The 23,661-nt window shown below is 55.2% G+C and overlaps 2 protein-coding genes and 1 long non-coding RNA gene across 5 annotated transcripts in view; 1 reads left to right on the forward strand and 2 right to left on the reverse strand.

The window, feature by feature from the left end:
• RADIL (Rap associating with DIL domain) overlaps positions 1-2,272 on the reverse strand; it is a 227,949-nt gene extending 225,677 nt beyond the window's left edge. The window contains exon 1 of the mRNA XM_064673198.1: positions 2,166-2,272. The gene's annotated coding sequence lies outside the window, so the exon portion shown is untranslated. The remainder of the gene's footprint in view (positions 1-2,165) is intronic.
• Positions 908-8,641, forward strand: LOC135423211 (uncharacterized). Its single transcript, XR_010434746.1, has 3 exons — positions 908-1,582; positions 3,356-3,459; positions 3,561-8,641. It is a non-coding gene; the product is annotated as an uncharacterized LOC135423211 (long non-coding RNA).
• MMD2 (monocyte to macrophage differentiation associated 2) lies at positions 3,847-22,171 on the reverse strand. 3 transcript variants are annotated; one of them, XM_064673216.1, is made up of 8 exons: positions 21,750-22,171; positions 18,471-18,612; positions 9,228-9,309; positions 8,402-8,562; positions 8,238-8,312; positions 7,835-7,936; positions 7,361-7,448; positions 3,847-6,925 (listed from the first exon to the last, which is right to left on the reverse strand). In XM_064673216.1, exons 2-8 carry the CDS (start codon positions 18,503-18,505, stop codon positions 6,722-6,724), a joined length of 747 nt encoding a protein of 248 aa, XP_064529286.1. In that variant the 5' UTR covers positions 18,506-18,612; positions 21,750-22,171; the 3' UTR covers positions 3,847-6,721. The 3 variants fall into 3 exon arrangements, with proteins under 3 accessions (XP_064529286.1, XP_064529285.1, XP_064529287.1); XM_064673215.1 differs by lacking the exon at positions 18,471-18,612 and having other exon boundaries at positions 21,750-22,168; XM_064673217.1 differs by lacking the exon at positions 18,471-18,612 and having other exon boundaries at positions 7,361-7,430; positions 21,750-22,164.
• Between the last annotated feature and the right edge of the window lie 1,490 nt (positions 22,172-23,661).

A 23,661-nucleotide genomic window follows, 5' to 3' on the forward strand; every position in this document is an offset into this window, starting at 1 on the left:
GAGTTATTTTCCATACAGCCATGCTGGATGGCAGGAATTTATTCCTGGTGCTGAAGTCTTTAATCAATTAAAGCCCGAGCCAGGTTTCTCCCTCTTCTCCCTGTGGGGATGCTATCAAGCCAATCAACCTGTAGCTACCGGGTCATCTTACTCCCTTTTGGGAAGAGCAGCAATGCTATTAAAACACTTTTTAATCTTCTGGAATTTCCCTGGGGCTCGTCCCGGCGCAGCAGACGCAGCTCTGCACGGATGGGCGGTGAGATTTCGGCTACAACCACCCCAAAATGGCAACCAGAAAAGCTGTTTCCTCAGATCTCTCTTTGAAAATTTTCCCTTCTCTTTCCCCCCCCCCTTTCTTTTTTTTGGATGGAAACCACTGGAGTTGCAGCCTTGGTCTAGTGGCAACAACCGCAGCCTGGATGCTGCGAGCGGAGGGAGAGGCCGCCCCGGCACTGCAATGTGGAACAAATTAGACCTCGGAGAGCAAAGGAAATGAGAACACCCTGGATGCGGCGGCTTTGACGTGCACTCCTCGGCTCCAAATCCTGCCCTTCTGCAGATCCCATCCCCAGGGCAGAGCCCAAACCCCTCCGCTCTGAACCGGAGCTCCCGCTCCCTTCCATTTGGGATCAAGTCTCCGCTTCAGAGCCCGGCCTTTCCTTGTGGGAGCTTCATCCACCTAATCTAGGGACAGATCGGAGGCCAATGATGTCCATGCCAGCCCTGGTGCCGTCTTTAGCCGGATCAGGGTGGGTAAACTCCTTACCATGTTATTATTAGCAGCAGGCACCCTCTGGTAGCACTCTGGACCCCACGGCCCTGGGACTGCTCAAACAGGATACAAAGGCAGTCCTGGTCCTGCAAACACGAACAGTTTGTCCCAAAGGCAGCTATCGCTCTACAAACATTATAACAATTGGGGACCTGATTCTACAAGGACAACAGGAGACCTTTCAGCAGATTTTCTTTTCTCGTATTTTTTTTTCCCCTATAATTATTTTGCAAGGTCTTTTGAGCCACCAACGTGCACCAGCTCTCCAGTAATGTGCCAGCACAGATGCCAGCCCTCTGCCCAGGCAGCTCTATTCACACATATACATACATAAGAATCATTGCACAAAGAGCATTTGCTTTCTGCTGCCTCCCGAGCTGCAGAGTCTCCGTAGGCTGCCTAATTATAAGATCTTAGCAATAATTTTTTTTCCAGCGATAATTAACTGGTCCTGGAGAGAGCTGAAAATAAGCACTTCCCCAGCAAGCAGCAAACTCCCCTGAGTTTTCTCTGCTAAAGTTACAACTCAGCATGAAACTGCTCCAGCCTCCCGGGAACACAGACCATGCCAGCACCTCCCTGCCACAGTCTGGGACACCACGACAGTCACAGGCAACCAAATACAGGTGAAATGGTGGGTGTGGAGTAGCAGTGGGATCCCAAGGGGTGTGCAGTGGGGAGAAGGATCCAAAGGCATGTGGAATGGGGAGAGAGATCCCAAGGAGTGTGCGAGGGGGAGAAGGATGCCATGGGGCATGGAATGGGGAGAGGATCTCAAGGGGTGTGCAAGGAAGAGAAGGATCCTAAGGGGTATGTACTGGGGAGAAGGATCTCGAGGATTTTGCAACGGGGAGAAGGAACCCAAGGAGCATGGAATGGGTCAAGGATCCCAAGGGGTGTGCAAGGGGGAGAAGGATCCCAAGGGGTGTGCATGGGGGAGAAGGATCCCAAGGGGTATGGAATGGGAAGAAGAATCCCAAGGGATGTGCAAGGGGGAGAAGGATCCCACGAGGCAAGCAATGGGGGAAGGATCTCAAGGGATGTGCATGGAATACGGATCCCCAGGGGTAGGCAATGCGGGGAAGGCTCCCCGCGCTCCCGGCCACGGGACAGGGACACCCAGGCGCTGCGGCTCCCGGCACAGCCCTCCCGGCGCGGTTCTCCGGGCAGCGGGGAAGCGCGGGTCTCCCACGGCAACCGGGACAAGCCTGAGCCGCCACCGCCGCGCTCCTCCCGACCGCCGCTGCCAGCAGGGGCGAGAAACAAACCCTCCCTGCCCGGACCGGCGGGGGCGTCCCGGGAGGCAACGGGGGGGATGCAGGGGGCGGGTGGGTGTTTAAAAAAAGAGGGGTCCCTTGGGCAGGGTCTGCCCTCGCCACCCCCCGGTACTCACCGCGGAGCGGGGCAGCCTCGGCACGACCCCGGCGGCGGCAGCGCCCGGAGCCGCCGGGGCTGCGCGGGGCGCTCGGATCGGGCCCGTCCCGCCGGGGCGGAGCGACCGCGCCGCGCGCGCCCCCGCGCGCCCCGCACCGGCACCGGCACCGCGAGCGGGCGGGACGGGAAAGGGGGTCCGGACCCCTCTGCCCCTCCGCGGGATGGGACACCACTGACGGAAGGCGGGGTTAGATGGGATATTGGGAAGAAATTCTTCCCTGTGAGGGTCGTGAGGCTCTGGCACAGGTTGCCTGGAGAAGCTGTGGCTGCCCCATCCCTGGAAGTATTTCAGGACAGGTTGGAAGTGGCTTTGATCAACTTGGTCTAGCGGAAGGTGTTCCTGCCCATGGCAGGGGGTTGGAACAAAAAGAGCTTTAAGGTCTCTTCCAACCCAAGCCTTTCTAGGATTTTATGAAAATGCCAGGAGCAAGTCAGGCAGGGCTGCACTGGCAGCGGCGCCTCACCTGCACAGGCAGCTGCTGGCTTTGGCCAAACAGGTTTTATCAAACCAGCTCCAGAGTTGACCTGGAGACTGCTGAGGCTGCACACAGACTGGTGACTGAAACCAGGAAGGGATGGATCATGACTACATAGGGAGTTGTTCAAGATGAGGTGGTCACTGATGCTTTGCTTCCCTCGGTGAAAATGTCTCCTTTTGCTTAAAGGGGGGTTTCCATGTCCAGTGGTGCTGAGGTGCTTTGTGTGGGAAGGTGATTCTGCCATCCAGACACCCTCTGGGAATGACAGCACCAAAGCACAGCAAAGCCAGGAGGCCTCCCAGTCCAGCCCGATCGCCAGCAGCAAAGAAATGATGGGCGAGGTGGAAGTTGTGGGTCAGGTTTTGGAGTGAGTTCAGCTGCCCCTGGAAGCAGGGAACCCTCCCTGGCTTTCTGGGAAAGCTGCTGAGCATCACAGCCTGGGAGAGATTCAGCCCTGTGTAATTCTGACAGAGAAGTGCAAGTGAGAGGGCAGCTGGTGGGTGTGCAGAGCCCAGAGCAGGAGCACCATCTGCCCAACTCCCTGGATAGGAGGCAAACTCTCCATCTCCAAGAAGAGCCAGTGCCTGTGGGAGAGGCTGCTGGGAGACGCTGGGTGATGATGGGTTTCCTCTCTGGGGTCCACAGTGAGCTGTGCTTACCCTCTGCCCAGTCTGTCACAGGTTTTCCACCTCCACGGGTCTGGCATCCTTCATCCCCCTGTAGTGCCACCCCCTGGGCTCCACAGGTCAACTTCCAACTCAGCCAGACAGGAGGGTAAGTGACAGGTCTGGAGTGGGCGTGCAGGGCTCTACGCTGGAGCCACTTGGGTGAGGTGCTCATCTGCCAACAAACTCAACAGTTTATTTATTTTGAAGGAAACTCTGCAGCTTGGAGCTCAACCTGTGACCTACCCAAATTTCCCCGTGCATCTGGTGTGAAGGACGAAGTAGCTCTGGTCCCTCCTGCAAGCAGAGCCAGCAGCTGGCAAAGCCATCCCTGCATCGAGGTGAGTCAGTGCTCAGCATCCCATCACCCTGCAGTTGGTTGAGTGTCTCCTCTCCTCACCAGGGAGCAATGCCACGTGGGATGAGTCATGTAGAAAATGGGTTTATATCCAGATGCTGCAGGGAAACTAATTTTGATTTAACAAGCAGGCAAGAATGAGGTATCTTGAGTTTTTATTTCAGTCCTACTCCACAGGAAACAATATTCACTAGCGTTATCTTCCTTATACTTGTTTGTATTTGACCCAATACTGTGTTAAATATAAAATACTGATTGAATAAGGGTGGATGGTGAAAAACATGAGATGCTAAAAAGTTGCCTCAAGCCCTCCTCCACAGACATCCTGAATGTTGAGAGTCACTTAAAATTAGTATAAAATAGGAGGACAATCTGATCACTTGCTCTGTGCCCTCCCCCCCAATCCTGCTTTGCAAGGGGAGGATTTAGGAGCAAGAGGGGGGACTTCTCAATTACAGAGAAGCCCACTCAGCAAATCCAGGCTGAAGGTGGTGATGTCCTAGACAGAGTCCAACCACCCATTCCTACCCAGGCATCTGTCCTGCCCTGGATTTTCAGCAGGAGACTGAAATGAAGTAGCCCCAGAAAGGTCCTTCTGGCACCTCCCTGTGCCTCAGGAGCCCCTGGAACAGATTTAGAGCCAAAAGCTGCCGATGACAAAATGGTTTCCAAGTTAAATCCCTTGGGATGAAGCCTAAACACAATGGTGGTCCTTGGGCATCCTCAGGCCCTGGCAGGGGATGTTTGCCTATGGCTGTTTGCATGGTCTGTCCCCAGGGTGGTTCCCCATGGGTTTAGTGGCAGAGGGGGAGGAGGGCCAGGCACCCTGAGCCACAGTTGTCACTGTGGCCCACAGTGGGTCTGGGAATCCAGTCCCCCAGACTCAGTGAAAATTGAAGCACATGTTTGTGAAGCACTGGCTGTCCTCCAAGTGCTTCACGGGGTCCTCACATGAGCCCTGTGAGGTAGGTTGGTGTCTTCACCCCCATTTTACAGATGGTGAGACTGAGGCACAGAGAAGGGTAATGACTTGTCAGACAGAAAATATGGCATCTCCCATTCTGGGACCTTTATATCCTGCTATTTCAACCCCAGATATGCTCCATCAACTGCTGGTTACTCACAGCTTGTCCTTCTCCACCCCTCCATCTGTGGTAGGTGACAGAGCAAGGGCTGGGACCTGGGGGACCAGGAGAGGCAGCAGCAGAGCCTGGGCTCACATGAGCTTGTTCATCCTATATCCCTAAGACCACTTGTCACCCCAAGGGGAAACCTCAGCCCAAAGGCTGCTTTGGGGTGCCCTGGGCAGAGACCCCCAGCAGCCCCATGCCACGCTGGGGTGCTGGGCACAGCACCCAGAGCCCCTTATAGGAAGCGAAAACCCACTGGATTTTTTTGCTGACCTGGTGACCAGAGCATCAGGAGGGGATGAATATCCAGATGTTTCCTCTTTGGTAATCTGCTGCAAAGTGGCACAGCCCTGCAGAGCTGGTCCCAGGGCACTGCAGGCTAGGGAGGCCTCAGCTCTGTGGGAGGTGGGGCAGAGCCAGGAGCTCAGCTCCTCAGCATGGAGACGGAGAAACGGGAGATGTGTGATGGTGGCCATAAATCTCCTTCGCTTGCCACGTCACACCAAGACCTCTGCAGTTGTGATTAATCGAAGGCCAGAAAGAGATGATGGGAAATCGATGCCTTCAGGGCTAACAGGGAAGGTGCAGGCAGGACTGGGAGCAGATCCCGGCACGTACCACAGCCCGGCACACACCAGACCCTCCTGGCTCCAGCAGCTCTGCCGGTGTGTTTGGGGAGCAACACCTGGTGTGGGTTTGCCATTCCAGCACCATCAAGGCTGCTCCCGACAACCAGATGGATGTTCCATGTCTTGTTATCCTGTGTTAGCACTTTGTGGCCATGGTTAGGCATTTAAAAATGGAGCATCACTAGGATCTCCCTGTCCCAGCTCACCTCCAAGCATCATGCGGATGCGTTCCTTCCCTGCAGCGATCCTGGGAATGTCAGAAATCCTCCCAAAAGTGGAATTAAATCTGATGAGCAACAGGCTTATCATCAAAATGGAAGCAGAGAAGGCAGGCAGCCCCATGACCCCAGTCCGAGGAGGTTCACTTCCCTCCCTCGAAGAGAAAGGGAATCCCCTGAAGCAGATGGGCTAGCCCCACTCAGGGGGATGCCAGGAGCTGGATCCCAGCTCTGCTCCCTGCCAAAGGCACACATGCAGCAGAGCCTGGGAGGGGGCCATGCTTTGGGCTGCCACTGGCACTGAGGCCAAAGAGGAAAGCAAAGCACCCCAGGGAGAAAATGTCCGTGGGAGCTCCCAGGGCCCGTCTAGAGGATGAACCAAGTTGTGCACTTAATATTGGCTTAGAGAAAGGGTTTCCCAGTGCTCAGAGACTGGGGCGCCCTGGAAGAGATTCAAGTTTCAATCTCATATAAGGCTTTTTGAGTCTGGACCTTCCTGTCAAGCACTTGGGAGGGAGCAGTTAATGCTGACACGACTTAGGACCACTTAGGCGCCGAGTCTGGGTGGTGCAGGGCTGTCACCATGCCCCTCCTCCACCACTGGGTCTTTCCCCCCATCCTGACACCTCCAGTCCCCTGGGTGGCTCATGCTAAGGACTCCAGTAGCCAAACCCAGGGTGTCACTAGCCACAGGCATTGGGGCCAAGATCCTCACTCCCATGGGATGCTCGAGGCCAGGTGAGTGAGCGAAGAGCCTGGCAAGTCCAGCAGGTGAAGCCCCCTATTACCCACAGCCCCTCAGTCGGTCACTTTGTTATGAAACCTTTGCCTAAAAAAATAGAACAGTTCCCGAGGTTAAAAAAGAAAAATGCTTAAAATCGACCTCCAGGCTCTCCTGTCTGTGCGGGAGGGGCACCAGCAGCTGCTGCCTGCGGGGCCAGGGGGTGGTTTGGGGTGAGCCCACAGTGCAGGCTCTCTCCCCACTCCCCTCCGTGCCCCCGTGTGCCTGTTGGCACAAACAACGTCTTTAAGGCTTCTACCGGGACGTTTTGGTCTCCAGCGCTCCGGGCCGGTAGAGGTACCTCCAGATGGCGTAGTAGTGGATTCCAGCTCCGATGGCCACGAAGAGGTGCCAGATGGCGTGGGCGAAGGGGATGCGGCCGTCGCTTTTGAAGAACACCATGCCCAGGCAGTAGAAGAAGCCACCAGCCACCAGCTCCGGGAGGCCGTCCCTGTTGGGCTGGGAGCAGGCAGGGAGGAAGGGCTCAGTGCGACCACACCGTGTCTGCCCTTTCCCCACCACCCCATCAAGACCAGAAGTGTGACCACAGCTGCAGGCAGGATCCTCTCTCTGCCTTCTGCTACCCCCAGCAAGGCAGTGGGGACCCAGCAGCCCAGCTTTTCTGGGAGGATTGGAACCAGATGGTCTTTAAGGTCCTTCCAACCCCAATCAATTTGATTCTGTGACTCTGCGATTTCAACTCAACGGAGCCCAGGCAGGAGGTCTGGTGGAGATGCACACGGTGTCTGCTGGGCACCCAAAGCCCTTGCAAAACCAACCCAGCCCACATCATAATGAGGATGGTTTTATCCATCACAGAGCTTTGGAGACTGCACCAACCTGCAGGGATTTGTCCCTCGCACTGAGCCCAAGTTCTTCCCAGCGGTGGCTTACCATGGAGAGGATGACCAAGGCAGGGAAGAAGCCCATGATAACGTAGCACACCAGCTCCACCAGCTTGTACCTGTGACCAACAGAGAAACTGCTTGGAGGTAGGAGCAGAGGGAGGTTGAGTTTTATGCTTATAATGTCCACGGCCAGGCTATAGGAAAAGGGGTGGCAGTGCCATCATGGCAGGTCCCATGTCCTCATGTGTGAGTCACGCTGGCACCCTGCTCAGGGGTGATGGACCCCCCACCCTGGCTTGGGAGCTCCAGCTCAGGGCCAGGCACTTGGGGCTTCAGGGAGAAATCAGGGGCCTTTGGCTTTTTATTTGGTGCCACCACGTGGAAGAAGCGACTCATGGCAGCACGTCCCTGCTCCACGTCCCTGGTCCCACATCGCTGCTCCACATCCCTCCTCCACATCCCTGCTCCACGTCCCTGCTCCCACACACCCACCAGCACGGTGCCAGGTACAGGCACTCACCGCTCATGGAAGAAGAACACATAGACGGTCCCAAAAGACGCCATGATCCAGATGATCCAGCGCATGTGGGAGGCCCAGGGACCCAACTCCCTCAGGTTCAGCCTGCAAGACCCAGGTCTGTGGTGAGTAGGGGCTAGGGCAGCACCCCAGTCTGGGCTAATACAGCAAGGGGACAGGGAAATGCTGCCTGCATCTGATGACTGTCCCACCAAAGGGTCTTCCCAACTTGTAACTTCAATTTACAGAGGTTGGAATCTATAGGATATGAAGGCTTTGTGGAAAGGGGTAGGGTACAGCCTGAAGCAGAACCAAAACCAGAGGGGAAACCCTATCCATGGGAGCTGGGCTGATTTTCTGCCTTCCAGTGGGGCCAAGAGGTGGCCCCCACCCACCAACAACTCACCAGGGAGCGTAGGATGCTGCAATGAAGAAGTAGATCACCATCCTGTCAAACATGTGCAGGCAGTGCTCCACAGTCCTGTGGGATGGACAGACAGACAGGTCACAGCACTGGGGGCCTGCGGACCCCCTCCCCCTTCCCGAGCCCTGAGCAATCAGGGATGGTACCTGAGATGCCTCTTCTTCCAGGAGATGGTGTGGAAGATAGTGGAGACAATGAAGAGGCTGGACAAGCCAAAGCCATAGATCCAGGCTGAAATGGTTTCCCACTGGTCATCAGAGAGGACATAGAGGATGGAGCTGCCAAGGATGCTGGGAAGGATCCAGAACTGGAAGGCAGAAGTAAACCTCCTGTTGACTCTGCATTTCCATCAAGCAGCTACAATACAGTCTCCACTTTTCCTTTTAGGTGGGTTTGCTTCTGGTCAAAGCCACCACCCATAAGGGGCAGCCTGGCCACCCACATGGGCCAGGCAGGGTCCCTCCCTGTGTGGTGCAGTTCCAAAATAGCTTTTCCAGATGGAGGTAGGGAGGAGGAGGAAGGCACAAGGAGGGTGGCTTCCTCTGAGTCATCTCCCAGGACTCAGAGTGGGAGCTGCCAGCTCCCCAGGGAAGCTCTGATGTGGGGAGAGCTCAGTCCCAGGGCTGTGCAGGCAGCCCCAGGGGTACCTGTCACAGTTCCTGCTGTGAAACAGTCCATTTTCAGGGAGCTTTGCAAAATACTCCTGCTCCACTGGCTCCTACAGCCAGCTTCCCCAGGGACATGAGGCCACAGTGGGTGAGAGGAAGGGAGATGCCCACCAGCTTCCCAGGGCAGAAGGAAGGAGAACATCCCAATCCCTGGGGCACATCTGCCTCATCACAGTCCCAAGGCTCCCAGTGACTGCTCCAGGGCTGAACACAGAGATTTTTGGTGTTCTTTAAGGTTCCTCAGGGGATCCTCGTAGAGATGAGCTCCACCCTCCCTCACCCTGGGGTGGGAACAGGGACTCACTGCGTGGGTGGCACAGTTGGCTGCGTGCTCGTACTCCGTCGGCTGGTACCTGCAGTTGGACGGGACACGGTGATTCATGAACCTGCAGTGAGAACCAGGGAGAGAAACATGCTCAGGGAACAGGGCTGGGGGCAAAACCCTCTTGGAGGGGTCTGCACAGGGACACCCCCAGGCCCCCCAGCCTGGAGCCCCTCTGCAGCTCAGCTTTGCTCCAGCTGCCCTGCAGAAGTAGCCCCAGGGCACAGCTTGTCCATCTGGCTGTCCCCAAATGCCAGGACCCCAGGTCTTTCTCATCCACAGCTCAGGCTGAAGCATTTCCCGTGAGCTGCTGTTGCTTGGAGAGCAGAAGGCGGGAGCCAGCTCTGCCTGCTGCTGCAGGCAGCCGTGGGAAGAGCCTCAGCAGTGAAGAGGGCATATGGGGTAGTGGGCGGGCCTGTGGGTCCCCGACCCATCCCATGGTGACACCCTCATGTCACAGCAGTGTGCTCAGCTCCAACAAGGGTATCCCCATGATGCCTTTGGTTTCTGGGTACCACCTGCATCCACCCCCTGCCCGCAGGGCCGCACATCCCGGCACAGATTGCTGTGGGGAGCAACCCTGTTGCTCTCCCTTGGAAACCTGTATCTTTATTTCTGTTTCTCTTAGTCTGAGGTATCAGCTTGCTCTTGGCATTCTCAGGAATGTATTGATTCCCCCTGTTGGATTGGCACACAGTGATAAAAAATAGTGTCAGGCTTGGCTGGTCCATTGCTGGGTATGTAACAGCAAATTAAATGTGCATCCGTGATAATGGGTTGGAGCAAAGCCTCGCTCACCATCCTCTTCTGGCAGGAGCCAGCAGTGGAGGATTAGCAAAGGGAATAAGAAGCAGGAAAACAGAGAGGGATCCTTCCCTGGTCCTGAGAATCAGGGGTTTAAAGGCTTTTCCTGCCATGGCTCAGGTCAGGACAGCCGAGCTGAGTGGGTGCTGGCAGGGCTGCCCTGCAGGACCTGGGCTAATTGTTTTCTGACCCTGTTTGCCCCTGGCTCCTGGACCATCTGTGGCGTGTTTCACAGCTGAGTTGTGCCCAGTGAAGGGGCTCAGGGGCTGGCAGGACCTTGCTGCTGGGCACAGGTGACCCCTTGGTCTGGAGTGCTGGGAAAGACAGTAAAAGTCCCCTCTCCCCATCCCTGAGCCACTCATATCTCTGTGGACTCCTCTGCTGTCTCCTGCCTGCTTGGTCCCACTGCCAGAGCCTGTTAAAAGTGAGTCAGGATGGATTAAATAGCTCAGATGACAAGGATTTTTGGGGGGAGCGTGGCCAGAACAGGCTCGGGTATGTGAGGGTCTCCCCAACAGGTGACAGTGACAACCCACACAGGGACTGTCCCCAGCCCCTGCCTTGCCTGCTGACAGACCCTGGCACTTCAGGAAGATTCCGTGATCATCATCACCAAAAAATGTCTGGAATTAGCAGGAGGAATGGAGGGGCCACGCTCCCACTACTCTGCAAACCGAGGACCCGCGCTGGGTAAATCAAGGCTCAGCAAGGCTGCCCTGCCCGGGGAGCAGCTGGCATCCCTGGGCACATGGTAGTGCCCAGAGTGCTGTCACCTCCATCCCAGGGCACACCAGGGATGCCCTCCCCATCCCAGTGCTCCAGCCAGGAGTGCTGGCAGAGCTCCCCACGCTGGAGCCATGTGCCTCTGGCAGGAGGACCTTACTGTCCCAGGCGTTGCCAGGAGACTGTCCCCAGCTCCCCTTCACTGTCTGCTTCCCTTTCTTTTCCCTTTTAATAATAAGAAGGAGGGGGGAAGAGGGGGAGGCCAGACATCCCAGATGACGTCACAGTTGCTGAGGAAACATGTTCAAGGCCTTTTCCTTGATTTTATTTATTTTAACAAAGCCTGCACCGTCTCCCCTCCATTCTGGCGGTGCTGTTCAGAGCAGTAAGGGGGAGCAGCAGCAGGGCCCGTTCCCACAGCCCCCTCCCCTGGGTTGAGGGGCACCCAGACCCTTTGGGAAGGAAACCCTGGGATGCAAATATCCTCCCTAGCCCTGGTACAGGGATGGAGAGGCCAAGAAGGGCTACCCTGTCCATCCCCATGGAATGGGGCTGAAGTAAACACCTGCTTTTCCAGGAGGGAGAAATAGCCTTGAGGAGGAACTTTTTTTGACCTAGGGAGAGATTGCTCTTGTTTTCCTGCGCTGCTTTCTAGTAACATCTTCCTGTGGAGGATGGGATACAGAGCATCATGGATGCACAGTGCTGGGCCAGCTGGACACAGTGGGGCCCTCCTGCAGCAGTCAGCATTGCATTTTGGGGCTACTTAGGCACATTTTTGTGGTCCTCTCTGCTCTGTAGAAATGGGAGCAGCTGATGCTTGCCCATCTCCTGGCAGGGCAGGATGAGTCCCTGGCTGCCCTGCAGCACCTTGCTCCCCAGAGGTGCAGAGGCCATTTCCTCCCCTTCTCCTCTCTCCTGGGACTTTGTCTATCTCTCAGACCATCCCGGGGTGCCAAGCATCCATCCAGCTCATGTCATCCCTGTGCACACTGGCATGGGTGTAGGGCAGGGCACTGGGACCCCTGCACCATTCCTAGCATGTAGATAGTTGCCATACCAGTGCACAAAACCAGCCTCAAACCACAGCTCCAGCCTGGACAGACAGATGGATATGTTTGGAGAGGGCACCTGTGAGTCTCATTAGAGCTGATGAAATCCCAGAGAGCCCCAGGGGCAGCCTGCTGCGTGTTTCCCACCCCAGCTCTGTGTGACTGGGCTTGGGAAAGGGGGAATTGCTGGCAGCCAGGCAGAGCTCCGGGGTTTTACAGTGACGGAAAATAAAGAGATGAGAAACACCTCTCCAAACTTAGATCTGATCCCTGCAGCAAGTGTTCTGCCTGGCTGGTTGAACCCACAGCCATCGCCAGCTCCATGTCATTGCAGCCACAGGCTTGGGGACAGCCTGGCAGTGTCCCTGGGGTGGGAGGAGATGGGAGAGACTTGGCCCCAACAGCCACAACACCAGCAAAGCCACAGAGATGCGGCTCCCTCGACGCTGTGATCATACAACAGCTGGGGGCTTCAGTGCCTTTTAGCAGGTGATTTAGGAAGGCAAAGTCCAAAAGACACAGAGAAGTTCAAAGCCTCCTGCATGGTGTGTTCATTTCCAGGGATGGTGCGTGGGAAGCAGGGAACCGAAGGGTTCCCGGGCACCTTTTCCTCCTGGTGCTGTTCCTGGCAGACTCTCCACAACCGGCTATATGAAGATGGGGGGCTGCTGGGGGGCTGAGCAGGGGTTATTCACGGCAGCCCCGAGGTTTTTGCCTGCCCTGTTTGTGCCTTGCTTCCCCCTGGCCCCTTTCCCAGGGAGGGAGACTGAAAAGGGCCAGTGCAGCAGGCTCCGGCCAGGGAAACAAAGAGCCCCTTGTCCCTGGCAGCCGGGGCAAAGTGCAGAGCTGGCTTCCTAGGCCTGTTCCTTTCTCCTTCTCTTTCTCCCACTCTGTTTTTTTGTGGCTTCAGGGGGTTTTTACAGAGGTTTTAAAAGACTTTTATCCAAGAACAAAATTCCAACCTCAAAAATCATGGAGATCTGCCTGGCTCTTGCTTTGCCAGGGTGGGAAGAGGAAAGTAGAAAGGGGATTAAGTTAAATTATTCCTCAGGAGGGCTCATGTGGGAGCATCTGAGCTCTCCTGAGGGCACTAAGAGAACCTGTATCAACCACTCCATGGTGACCACACACTCCCAGAAGCAGAGCCATGGAATACTTTTCAGGAAAGCTGTCCTTTGCACACATGGGGGGAAGACCTCTGATGGAGACCCAGGCCGGGCTGCAATTTAGGAGAGATGGGGTTTAGCCCTGCCTTTGACACTGAGCATCTGGCTGGTCTCTGCCACATCACTTTATGTCCCTCTCACTCCCCCTTTCCCCCTCTCCAAGTGAGGATAATAATACTGACATCCTTTAGGAGAGCCAGTGAACAGATAATGTGAGGAGGGTGTAAAAATCACCACTAAAATATGGATGGGGAGGGGTGAGCTGGGCTGCCACTGGGCAGCTCATCCCTGTCCTTGGAATGAGCCAGTCCAACACCTATCACCCCCAACCCTGCTATACATCAGGCTGTACTTGTGGCTGTGTCTATGGACTGTGGACTCAGTGACACAGGGACAAAGGAGCAGTCAGCAAGTCCAAGGTTATCCCAGGTGATATGCATCTCCCCAGACCAGCTCACATCTACAGGTTTCACCTGCAAATGGCTTATAAAAGGGCTCAGCTTGGTCAGGATCTGGCCTGATGCCTTTGGAGGTGGGATGCTGGTTTGCTCTGCATCCACCTTCCTGACCAAGGAGCTGGTGCTCTTCCAGGCTGTGTTCCCTGCTGGACAGCTCGTGGGATCTGGCTACAAAAGGAGAAGATTTCTCCTTCCTCTTATGACTGGATGTCACAGCTGCTTTTAGAGCAACAGAAGAGGATCTTGATGATGGTCAGAGAGGAAGGATGGAAGAAGCACTTGCTGGATGATGTGGTGGTAAGTCCTGCTTGGGCCCTTTGAGCTGTCCCTTGGTAGAACAAGTGTGGTAGTGCCTGAGGTGACAGTGGTGAAGCAGATGTGTTCCTGTAGGGCAGATTGGCTTCAGACTCTTGAGTATAAGAGCTATGCCCTGATGAGCCCAGAGGCTGCACACCCAGCTCAGATGCCAGGGCTCAGTCCTGAGGCTCATGCTCACATGTGAGCTGCTGCAGTGGCATCCCCGCAAGCTGGGGCTTGGTATGTGCTCTGCCTCTGACCCCTAATCTGGTAATGCTCCAGCTGCATCCCTGGTAAGAGGCTTCATCCCCTTGAGCTCCTCTGTGGTTTGTAATTAGCTCAGTCTCGGAGGGTTGAGTGTGATGGTGCGGAGCCTGATGGCTGCTTATGTATGGAACACAATCACAGGATTCAGGAGACTGAGTAGGACCACAGGGATTTATACCCATGACCCCCCTTGAGTCCAGGCCATCAATTCTGCAGTTTGGGAACATGGGAAAAGCTCAGGAGCTGTTACCTCTTAAACTGTGGCTGTAGCTCCCAGTGCAGAGCCCCCAGACTCTGCTGCTTTATCCAGCCCAGGAGCACTTGAGAAATCCTGCTTTTCCTTCCTACCCATTGGCATGGGAGCATTTGCCACTGGGAAGCAGAAATGCAAAGGCTGATGCTGCCCAGCACTGCCATCTGCAGAGCCACCCACGCAGCATGTGCACGGCTGCGTGGCACCCCGTTAAGAGCTGAAACCTCTATTCCATGCCCATTCCTCGGTTCCTGCATGCTCCTACGCAAACATATGGTGCTCCTGGTTTGGAAAGCTGAGCTGTGCATGCTGGAAGCTTGTGGGTCAGCCCCTTGGACCAGGGGAGATGGGGGAGCTGGGACAAGCCTGTCCATGGGCTGCTTCTCTGACTCAGGCCCATCCCAGGTGAGAAAGGGCAAGAGGGATGGATGGATGGAGCAAGACAGTGAAGTGTTTTCTTTTGTACTTCTTCCTGGCATCATGCAAAGAACTGGCAGCTTGGGTAGGGAGCAGGAAACAAAAGGCTTTTCACATAAACCAGCATTTCTCAATCTTTCTTATGGGTAAATCAGCAGATCACCAGATTTCTGGAGTAACCCACCCAGATGCCCCTGGTGCAAGACTTGCTTCCACAACGTGAGTCAAAACAGGCAGCAAATTGAATAGTCATTCATCACCTCTGATTACTCCCCCCCCAATTTTGCTCATTCCCAGCACTCTGACATGTACTAACACCTTGGACTGGTCATAGACCCTCCCAGACACAACCTCCATGCCCTGAGGAATGCTGAACAAGTGCTGCTGCTTAGAGATGCTCCTGGACAGGGACTGTGTGCTCAGCCATGTCCATGCTGTACCTGGCTCTGAGCCACAGGCACAGATGTCCCCCCTGAAGGGACAGAGAAGGCAACCCCCTGACATATCCTGCATGAGGGGGTGCATGAGGGGCTGAGAAAGGCAGGAGGGAATATGCTGCTATTGCCTTGACCACACCAAGGGTATACAGCATTGCTCTTCCTTGCTCCTCATCCCAGCAGGGACAAGCACAGGAGGCTCCAAGCCAGGCTAGATGAAGGCATTGACCATTTCTACACCCATGAGAGCACATATACACCTAGCAGGGCTAGGTTGGTGGTTGAAACTCTGCAGGTAATTCCCAACAGGGTCATAGCTGCCCATATTCCCATCCTCTGTGAAGGGATATTTATTTTTCTCCCTGGCAGGCTCTCTGCTCTCTATGTATATGGTATCTCTAACTCTTCCAGGGGAACTCATGACCCTGCAACCACAGCAGAGCTGTTTGTTTATTCACAACAGATGGGATTGGTGAGTGTTTCCCAAATTACTTTCTGAGCTGGGACTTCTTGTTTCATTTGGTACTCATGAGACGTCCAACAACAGCTGATTAGTCACAAAATTACTCTGGTGTCCCAGGTGTTTTGTGAATGTTAGGAGGGCTGTGTCCAGAACTGAAAATCCTCTATTATTCACTAATTGCTTGTTTGGAAAGTCACTGTGCCTGTTCCTTGCTGCCTTTCCTTGAGCACAGAAGTTAGTGGGATAAATCCTCCACTGGCTCTGGCTGCAACAGCCCAAGGTGGGCAGGAGTGAGCGTGACCACCAGAACCTGAGCCTGCTGGCAGAGGATTTGGATAGTTTGGGGGCTGGAGCCTTCCCAGCTTCTAACCCTGGCTGTGACTGTGAAATACATGGGCAGGTGACAGCATCCCGTGTCCGTAAAGTATTTCCACAGCATGGCCCGAGAGACACAGCCAGGCTCTCATTTGGGATTCCTGGATGCTGCTCAAGTACAAATCATAGCTGTAAATTATTCAGCAAATGCCTCCGCACAGCGAAGGCACAGAAGGAAAATCATGTATTTCACCAGCCAGGCATGCAGATAGTAAGATTTCCATTAGTATTACTTACAACAGAGAGCAGGGCTGTGTCTAATGCTGTGGCGCCAGCCATGCAGCTCAGCACAGAGAGGAGGGAACTGCTTGCCCTGACCTGATGATCTTTCTCTACATAAAATCCTTTCCTCAGCAGCAGCAAACCTCAACTGTAAACTCCTGTAAACAGGAGCACAGGCCTGGATCCAAATTGTCCTGAAGGTCAGCACTGCTTGGCTCCAGTCGCTGGCATCTGACTCGTACACCAGGAACAGGAATACGATGCCTGTGGTGTCGTGTTATCACGAGAGGTTGCAGTGTATCACAGAGTCCACTGGACTTACACTGCATGAAAATGCTGAGGTTCAGTTGCACCTGGAGAACACCAAGGGAGACCCAAGCTCTGTGTGTTTGGCCATGTCCCCTCTGCCTTGCTCAGCCCCTGCTCTGAGCATCTGTCCCCTCGCAGCACCTCTCTGGGTACTCAACCAACCTCCTTGTGCAGCCGCGGCCAAGCACACCCCAAGAGTGATGAAGTGGATTTAGTTGTGCTCTTTTCCCTTCCTTTCTTTGGGAGTTGTAGTTGGTTGGCACTGCTTTGTCTCGCTGTGGAGCTGGGGGTGTGGGAAGGGAGGAGGAGGGGAGGCAAGCCCCGGAGCAGTCCTGGCAGAGCCCCATTTCTCGCATTCACTGACCTGCTGTGCTGGGCAGTGGCTTGAATTTCCCATGGATTGTGTTGGCTGCTACTTCATGAAGCTGGCCACAGTCAGCTGTGCCAAGGAATCACATCAGGCTGATATCCAACACCAGCTCAAGGAGGGAAAAGATCACCGTGTTTCCCAAGCAGCCAGGAGACTGTCCTTCCCCCAAAAGCACAAGGCATGGGGCTTGGTTTGCCCACGAGTGCCCATCTCCAGTGTGGTGATCCCCACCCGAGCCTGTCCTGCTGGGCCCCCTGACCTTCCCAGAGGAGGGGATGGGGCAGTTTGAGGTGATACCCCATCAAAAACGATGCTCCAAGTACTTGTTGCCTTCCAAATACCCAATTCCAACGATGTGCCCTAGGCATTTAAACCTACACGAGATGACTCCTACCAGTGCTGTCTTAAGAGGGTATCTGGGTCAACCTGGCTCCACAGAGCAACCAGCATGGAATTGGTCAGTGACATCAGCTGATCCTGGTTTTCCCTAGGTGTTTTGGGGGCCTCCCCATCTCTTGGAGCACTTCCTTTTGCATCAAGGGGATCTGCTTAGCTGGGGACAGACTGGCAGGTCTTTCTGGGGCTGGTGGGATGGGGCTGGTGCTTCCACAGTGAGGAACCCCTGCCTCTTGAGGAGCTTCAAGCTGTGGTATTAATACTGAAAGCGTTTCCCTTCTCACTGCTTCATCCCACACGGGCTGTGGGGGAAGCAGAGCTCTTGGAAAGCATTTCAGCATGTGTGGGAGCAGGCAAGGGCTGCTCATGTTTTCATCGCAAAGCAAATGGGGACCAGATATTCCCAATGTAGGACCTCTGTCCACGCTGTCAGCCCGGAATTGTTTTCCTTGTGTTTGGTGTCTGAGCACTCCAATGTTTCCTATTCCTGCTGGTTCTCCTCTCCCTCTTTTTCCCACAGATGCTGGAGGAGTCGATGAATGTCTCCTTGCTCAGTGATTACAGGTGCAGGGAGAAAAAAGGAAGGTCTTTCCAGCTGTCTTTCCCCAAATTTAGAGGATTTGGTTTTAAGCCAGCGTAGAGTTCAGACCTCTGTCCCCTCATGCTGGTGAGGAGGTGGCATTGCCCACGTTGTGACACAGGGCAGGTGAGAACAAGCCTGGCCCATGAACCTACAGACACCCCCACTGAGCCCACTGCTTCTGGGCTGAGACATTAATGTGGATTTTCCTGGCTGCTCCTCTCTGTGTTACTCTGTGCAGGGCAAGACAAGCAAACAGTAAGATTTAGAGCCTTTTACATGAACGAATCAAATGGTGAACTGCTATCAGTTTGTTAGAATGATTCAGTGCCCTGCAGCTCCCAGCAAACCCCTCTGCTGCTCCAGAGATGCTGAAGCTCACCAGATACAGCAGCTCCCTGCTTAATCATGTTTCCTTCCAATTACAGCTCTGGATGGCCAAAGTCTGGGAAGCATTCTGTTTCCCTGCAGGGAGATAGACTCGGCCCCATGGCAGCTACGTGGGCAGGAGACACCAGACCATGTTTATAAAGTGGGCCAAAATGGGGTCAAAGCTGGTGGTGAGGTGGAGGGAGGGTTTGGTTACCGGCTCAGTGTAACCTGACCAATGAGTTTAGTGATGGAGATGGGACTTACACTGATCTGTTGGTCTGAGGGGAACCCAGCAGCATTTCAGTGAGGTGGAAGGGGGAGTGGGGTGGTTGGATAAAGCAGGAGGAGTCACATCTGCTTGCACCCTGTCACTGTGTGCTGTGCTGGCGTCATGGCTGAACTTGGCCTGTCAGGCAGGAGATGGATATCACTTGTCAGGGTGCAGGCTGTGAGTGACAGGGAGAGCCTTGCAGCAACTGTGCTTTTGAACTCCCTTTCCCCACAGTGTCAGTGATGGGAGAGCCTCCCAGACCCCACAGCAGAGCAGAAACCACCAAGTGCCTCATTTATAACCACAATGTACTCAAATGGCATTGCCTTTCATCCCTGTGACACCACAGTGACAGACCACTCCCTTTGTTTTCTGTGCCTCTGCCCCAGCTGTAATGCCCCATCTCCAAAGCCCAGACAGAAGGGATTTGGGGACACCCTGGTGCCCCTCCAGCCCTGAGTTTTCTCCTGGCAGTTCACAGAATGCTCCCACATTGATCGCTGCTTTTCATCTCTTTGTTCAAAGCCTGGTGCCTTCACTGCAGCTCTCACACAACAGGTCTTTCATCACCATGCTCTGTTTTATTTATTCCTTTTGGTGGGTGTATTGATGGCCAAGTTTCTCCTTTCTTGGTCCTTGCTCAAAATTAGATAAAACAACATGAAAAATGGAGCTGTTCCAGGCTTTTCCACCATGAGGAAAACTTTCTGATTTTTTTTTTTTGTTTGTTTGTTTTGTTAAGGCCACAAGCAAGAGTATCATTCTCTGTAAAGGTATTGCAAGATAGAATCATAGAATTGTTAAGGTTGGACAAGAGCTCTAAGATTGAGTCCAACCATTAACCCAGCACTGCCATGTTCAGCACTAAACCACATTCCCAAGTGTCACATCTACATAGGCTTTTGAAAACTTCCAAGGATAGTGATTCAATCACTTCACTGGGTAGCCTGTTCCAAAGCCTGACATCCCTTTTGGTGAAGAAATCCTTCCTAATATCCAACCTAGACTTCTCCTGGTGCAACTTGACCCCATTTCCTCTTGTCCTATTACTTGTTACTTGGGAGAAGAGCCTGACCCCCACCTGGCAACAACCTCCTGTCAGAGAGCTGTAGAGAGCAAGGTTCCCCCTGAGCCTCCTTTCCTGCAGGTTTATCCCCCCAGAGCTCCCTCAGCTGCTCCTCATCAGACTTGTGCTCCAGACCCTTCCCCAGCTCCATTCCTTTCTCTGGACATGCTGCAGCACCTCACTGTCTTTCTTGTAGTGAGGGACCCAAAACTGAACCTAGGATTTGAGATGCTTATGCTGCCTTGAAAGACATGTGGCACCATAAGGTCCCCTGGCTCCTGCTCACCCCAGTCCCCACCTCAGAGCCCAGCTGAAAGCACATCCCTGGCACAAAGGAAGGAGCAGCTTTAGGGCTTCTTTTGTGGGATATGCCACAGCAGAGCATTTCTGTGGAGAGGAGAGCTGGTGTGCACGGGGGGGATGGAGATTAGCCCACTGTTATTTTTAAGCACTAGGCTAAGAGGATCTCTGCAGTGATACGGGAAGTCCTGGGTTAGCATCACGTGCTGGTGACTGCCTTGGGGTGAAAGCCAAGGGATCACCCATCTCCTCCTGCTCCCCGTGCAGCCCTGGCACACAGTGAGAGGTGGAGGATACCCTGTGGACCTGATCCTTCCTGTGCCCCACAGCCCTTGCCCTGCACAGGGGCTCTGTCCCTGCAAGGCTCTCTGTAGTGCCTCATCCCCACCTAACAAGTTGTCTCCAGAAAGGACCACTACAAGGTTGGAGCATGCTGATTTGGGATAAATCACACAACAGGTTGGCAGATGGGTTCTGCTGAGTGAGACTGAGGGGGGGGGTGGGCAGCCCCTGATCTGCTGCCCAGCTCCCAAACAGCCTCTGCATCACTGCTTTAGGGCAAAGCTGTGGTTTTCCTCCTGCTCTGGGAGTACAGAGCTTTGCTCAACTCCATCTCCCCCAGCCCTGTCCTCTGCATGCCAGCTGGGAAGAAAAATCCTTGAATTCCCTGTTTTCACATGGAGCCTTTACCAGATGTGTTGTGCAGACCTGCTGGGCACCTCCTGCCTCTTCCCCCCAGGCAAAGGTTATCAGGAGGCAGCTACAGCATCAAAATAGTCTTTAAGCAAGTGCCCACATTTCAGGCAGCTTTTGGAGATGCAAGCATGGATTTTCCCCATGGGAGACTGGGAAGGAGAGGAGCTCATGGCTTGAGGTGGTAAGAGGGTGGTCTCCTGTCCTTACCCAGCCCAGGCAAACATCGCCCAGGGATCATCCTGCCTGGTGCAGGCAAGAAAAACCATCACCACGTCTTTTCACATAAGTTTTTCTCTGGTATCTGTCCCTTACAGGGCCACTGGGAGTCTGGCAGTGGCAGCACAGAGCTGAGAGCCCCCAGGAACTGCGCCAGTCCGTGGGACCCTCCGCAGCCAGGGAAACATCCCCACCACAGTCACTGGGAGCAAAGCCCGTCCTCGGTGCAAAACTGAGCACCCCCAGCAACCCCTGATCCCTGTCTGACCGTGCAGCCCCCAGCGCTGTGGGATCTGACTCATCCTCGGCCACCCCTCCAGCCAGAGGGCTGCGGGTGGCCCCTGTCCCCGCGTCACCTGCCAGCCGGCTCTTAGAGGCCACATCTGATCCCGCAGCAGCGCACGCGGCCGAGTGCCCTCTGACCCGTGCCCAGCGATCCTCAGGTTTCCCCCGGCACAGGTAACACCGTGAGGTTTCCTAACACACCTGAGCTCTTGAAACGAGTCCCTGCTGCTTGCTGGAAAACCTCCCTGGGGATTTCAGGGAGGGGGAACGCACCACGGGTGCATCCCATGGGAGCCCCGTTGAGCTCCCAGGTCTGGGCTGGGGGAGCCACCCCGAGGGGGTTCACGTGGGTGCAGTGGGACCCTGGACAGCACTGATCCCTGCAAGGTGGATTTGGAGCCAGCGATGGGATCTGTTCTTGCAGGGAGCCGGGTTCCTGGTCCCCCAGCAGCGGGAAAAATCACAGTGAAGTTAGACCCAGAGAAAGGCAGCAAGGGCTCCCAGGGATGCTCAGAATCTTTCAGGGATGCAGAAAAGCAGCTAGCCAAAAGCCCAGCCTGCACCTGCCTGGGGCTTTGGGGCACTCAGCAGCTTTTGAAGGTCCTTTCGGGCTCCATCCCAGCCGAGCCGAGCCCGGGCAGAGACTGGAGCTGTCCGGGGGCTCCGTGACGACCGGGGGGGCTCGGGGATCCCGCACCGACGGATTTACCTGGCGTAGCGCGTCTTCTGGAAATCCAGGACCCGGGACACGAACATCGCGGCGGTGCCATGGAGGTCCCGGGGTGCGGCGGCTGCTCAGCCCCGGGGCGGGGGGAAAGTGCCGCCCGGGGGAACGGCACCAACTCGGCGGGGTCCGGCGGGGCGAGGAGGAGAAGGGGCGGCCGGTCCAGCCCAGCCCAGCCCGGCACAGCCCAGCCCAGCCCGGCACAGCCCCGGCCCCTCCCGCCCCCCCGGCTGCTCGGGAGAGCGACACGGGGAAAACAAAGGCGACCTCCGGGAGGGGGGAGCCAGCCCCGTTGCCGCCCTCAGATGTGCAAAGAGGAGGAGAAGGAAGAAAAAAGGGGGGCGGGGGGGGATCCCTTCCAACTCTTCGCGGCCACAGCAACCTGCGCGATCTCCCTCCGCCCCCCGGCAGCTTTAAGCACAGCTAAAAATATCCCCCCCCCCTCCCCGCCGCCACCCCCGGGGGATCAAATAGCAGCAGATTTGAATTGAAAATGTGATTAAAGCATCGGGGCGGGGGGGAGCGGCGAGTGCCAGCAGCCAGCCCGCTCCCCCCGGCGCCGCTGCCCACGGCCGGGTCCCCCCGAGGGTCCCGGAGCCATCCCTGCCCACCCCGGGGCAGGGCCATCCCCCGGGAACTGCTTTGTTTGGCTTCGTTCTTATTTATTTGATTTTAATGATTTTCTTTTCCCATTATTTTCCAGAGGCCCCAGCAGGGGTGGGCAGCTCTGCCCCAGCCCCATCGCTGCAGGGTGGCCCTGGGTGGGGACACAACTCCCACCAGCATCCCACCATCCCTCCCTGCTCTGAGAAGGGGGGACAGAGCAGCACGACCACAAGGCAAGGACTGAAGACCCCAAAATCCTCCCCCCATCTCCACCATAATCTTTCATCCTCTACATTGCCTAAGGAGGCTCCCACAGGAGGTGACGTCCCAATGTACATCTGAGGTTGGGCAGCTCAGAGGGGGGATGTATAAGGTGATGGGGGCTTGTCTGGGGGCAGATGAGCATCATCCTTGCCCACTCTGTGCCAGAAATCGCAGCCACCTTCAGGCCAGCAGGTAAGGGACAAGAAAGGTGACATAAGGTCAGCAGCAAATGGAGGAGGAGAGTCTTGGTCACCCCAAGTCTTGGTCACAACCTCTCCTTGCTGATGCTGTAGCAACATTGAAGGTAGAACAGCTGAAGTTATCTTGACACAAAGGGTTATGCTCGTATGGCCATTTCCATGGGAAATCAAGCACACACACATCTTCCAAAGTCCAAAACAGACCAAAATGAAGGAATCCCTTAATTCAAGGCATGACTTAATCCTGGCACCCTCTGCAACCCCTTCCAAAAGCAGCTAATCCCCCCAGGGGATGCAAAAGAGGTGATGCTGCAGGGGCAGTTGCGTTGTGGGGTGTCCCCAACACACACAAAAAGCACCCCAGTTCTCCAGTGCCGGGAGCAGGCAGCAGGTTCAGCCTTTCTGCACGTTTCCCATCATGGATGGAAGACACCAGCGGGGACCAGGCTTTCAACAGCAGGATCCAGGAGGTATGGGGGGGGACAAAATAAACCCCATCTTCAGTAGGACCTTCCCAGTGTATCTGGGACAGCCAAGCCCTGGCTGAGAGCGGCAGGTCCAAGCTGAGATGCAGTGAGATCATCTCCGAAAACCTCTCCCACGCTCTGCCACTTAGCCGGGAGATTTTTTTCGAATTCCTTCCCCAGCCTTCGCGATGACGAGCTTTGGCAAAGGCTATTTTGTGATGCCTGTGCCCTGCTGTACCTGTTCTCTGGGTCTGAATAGGGAGAGGGAGAGGAAAAGGCGATAAACCACGTCTAACAAAACAACCCCCAGCCCTAAAGCCCCCAGCCCACAGTGGGGGTTGCTGGCAAGGGACACCTGAA

This window comes from Pseudopipra pipra, chromosome 16, assembly GCF_036250125.1.
Source record: "Pseudopipra pipra isolate bDixPip1 chromosome 16, bDixPip1.hap1, whole genome shotgun sequence".
Lineage (NCBI taxonomy): Eukaryota > Metazoa > Chordata > Aves > Passeriformes > Pipridae > Pseudopipra > Pseudopipra pipra.

What these genes read in the sequence shown, in the direction of transcription:
- MMD2 (XM_064673215.1), bottom strand. Translation starts at nt 21,796, where the DNA reads ATGTTCGTGTCCCGGGTCCTGGATTTCCAGAAGACGCGCTACGCCAG. An exon ending in TGGAAGAAGAGGCATCTCAG is followed by an intron (nt 8,313 to 8,401) that starts GTACCATCCCTG and finishes TCCATCCCACAG; the next exon opens with GACTGTGGAGCACTGCCTGC. An exon ending in GCAGCATCCTACGCTCCCTG is followed by an intron (nt 7,937 to 8,237) that starts GTGAGTTGTTGG and finishes TGGGTCTTGCAG; the next exon opens with GCTGAACCTGAGGGAGTTGG.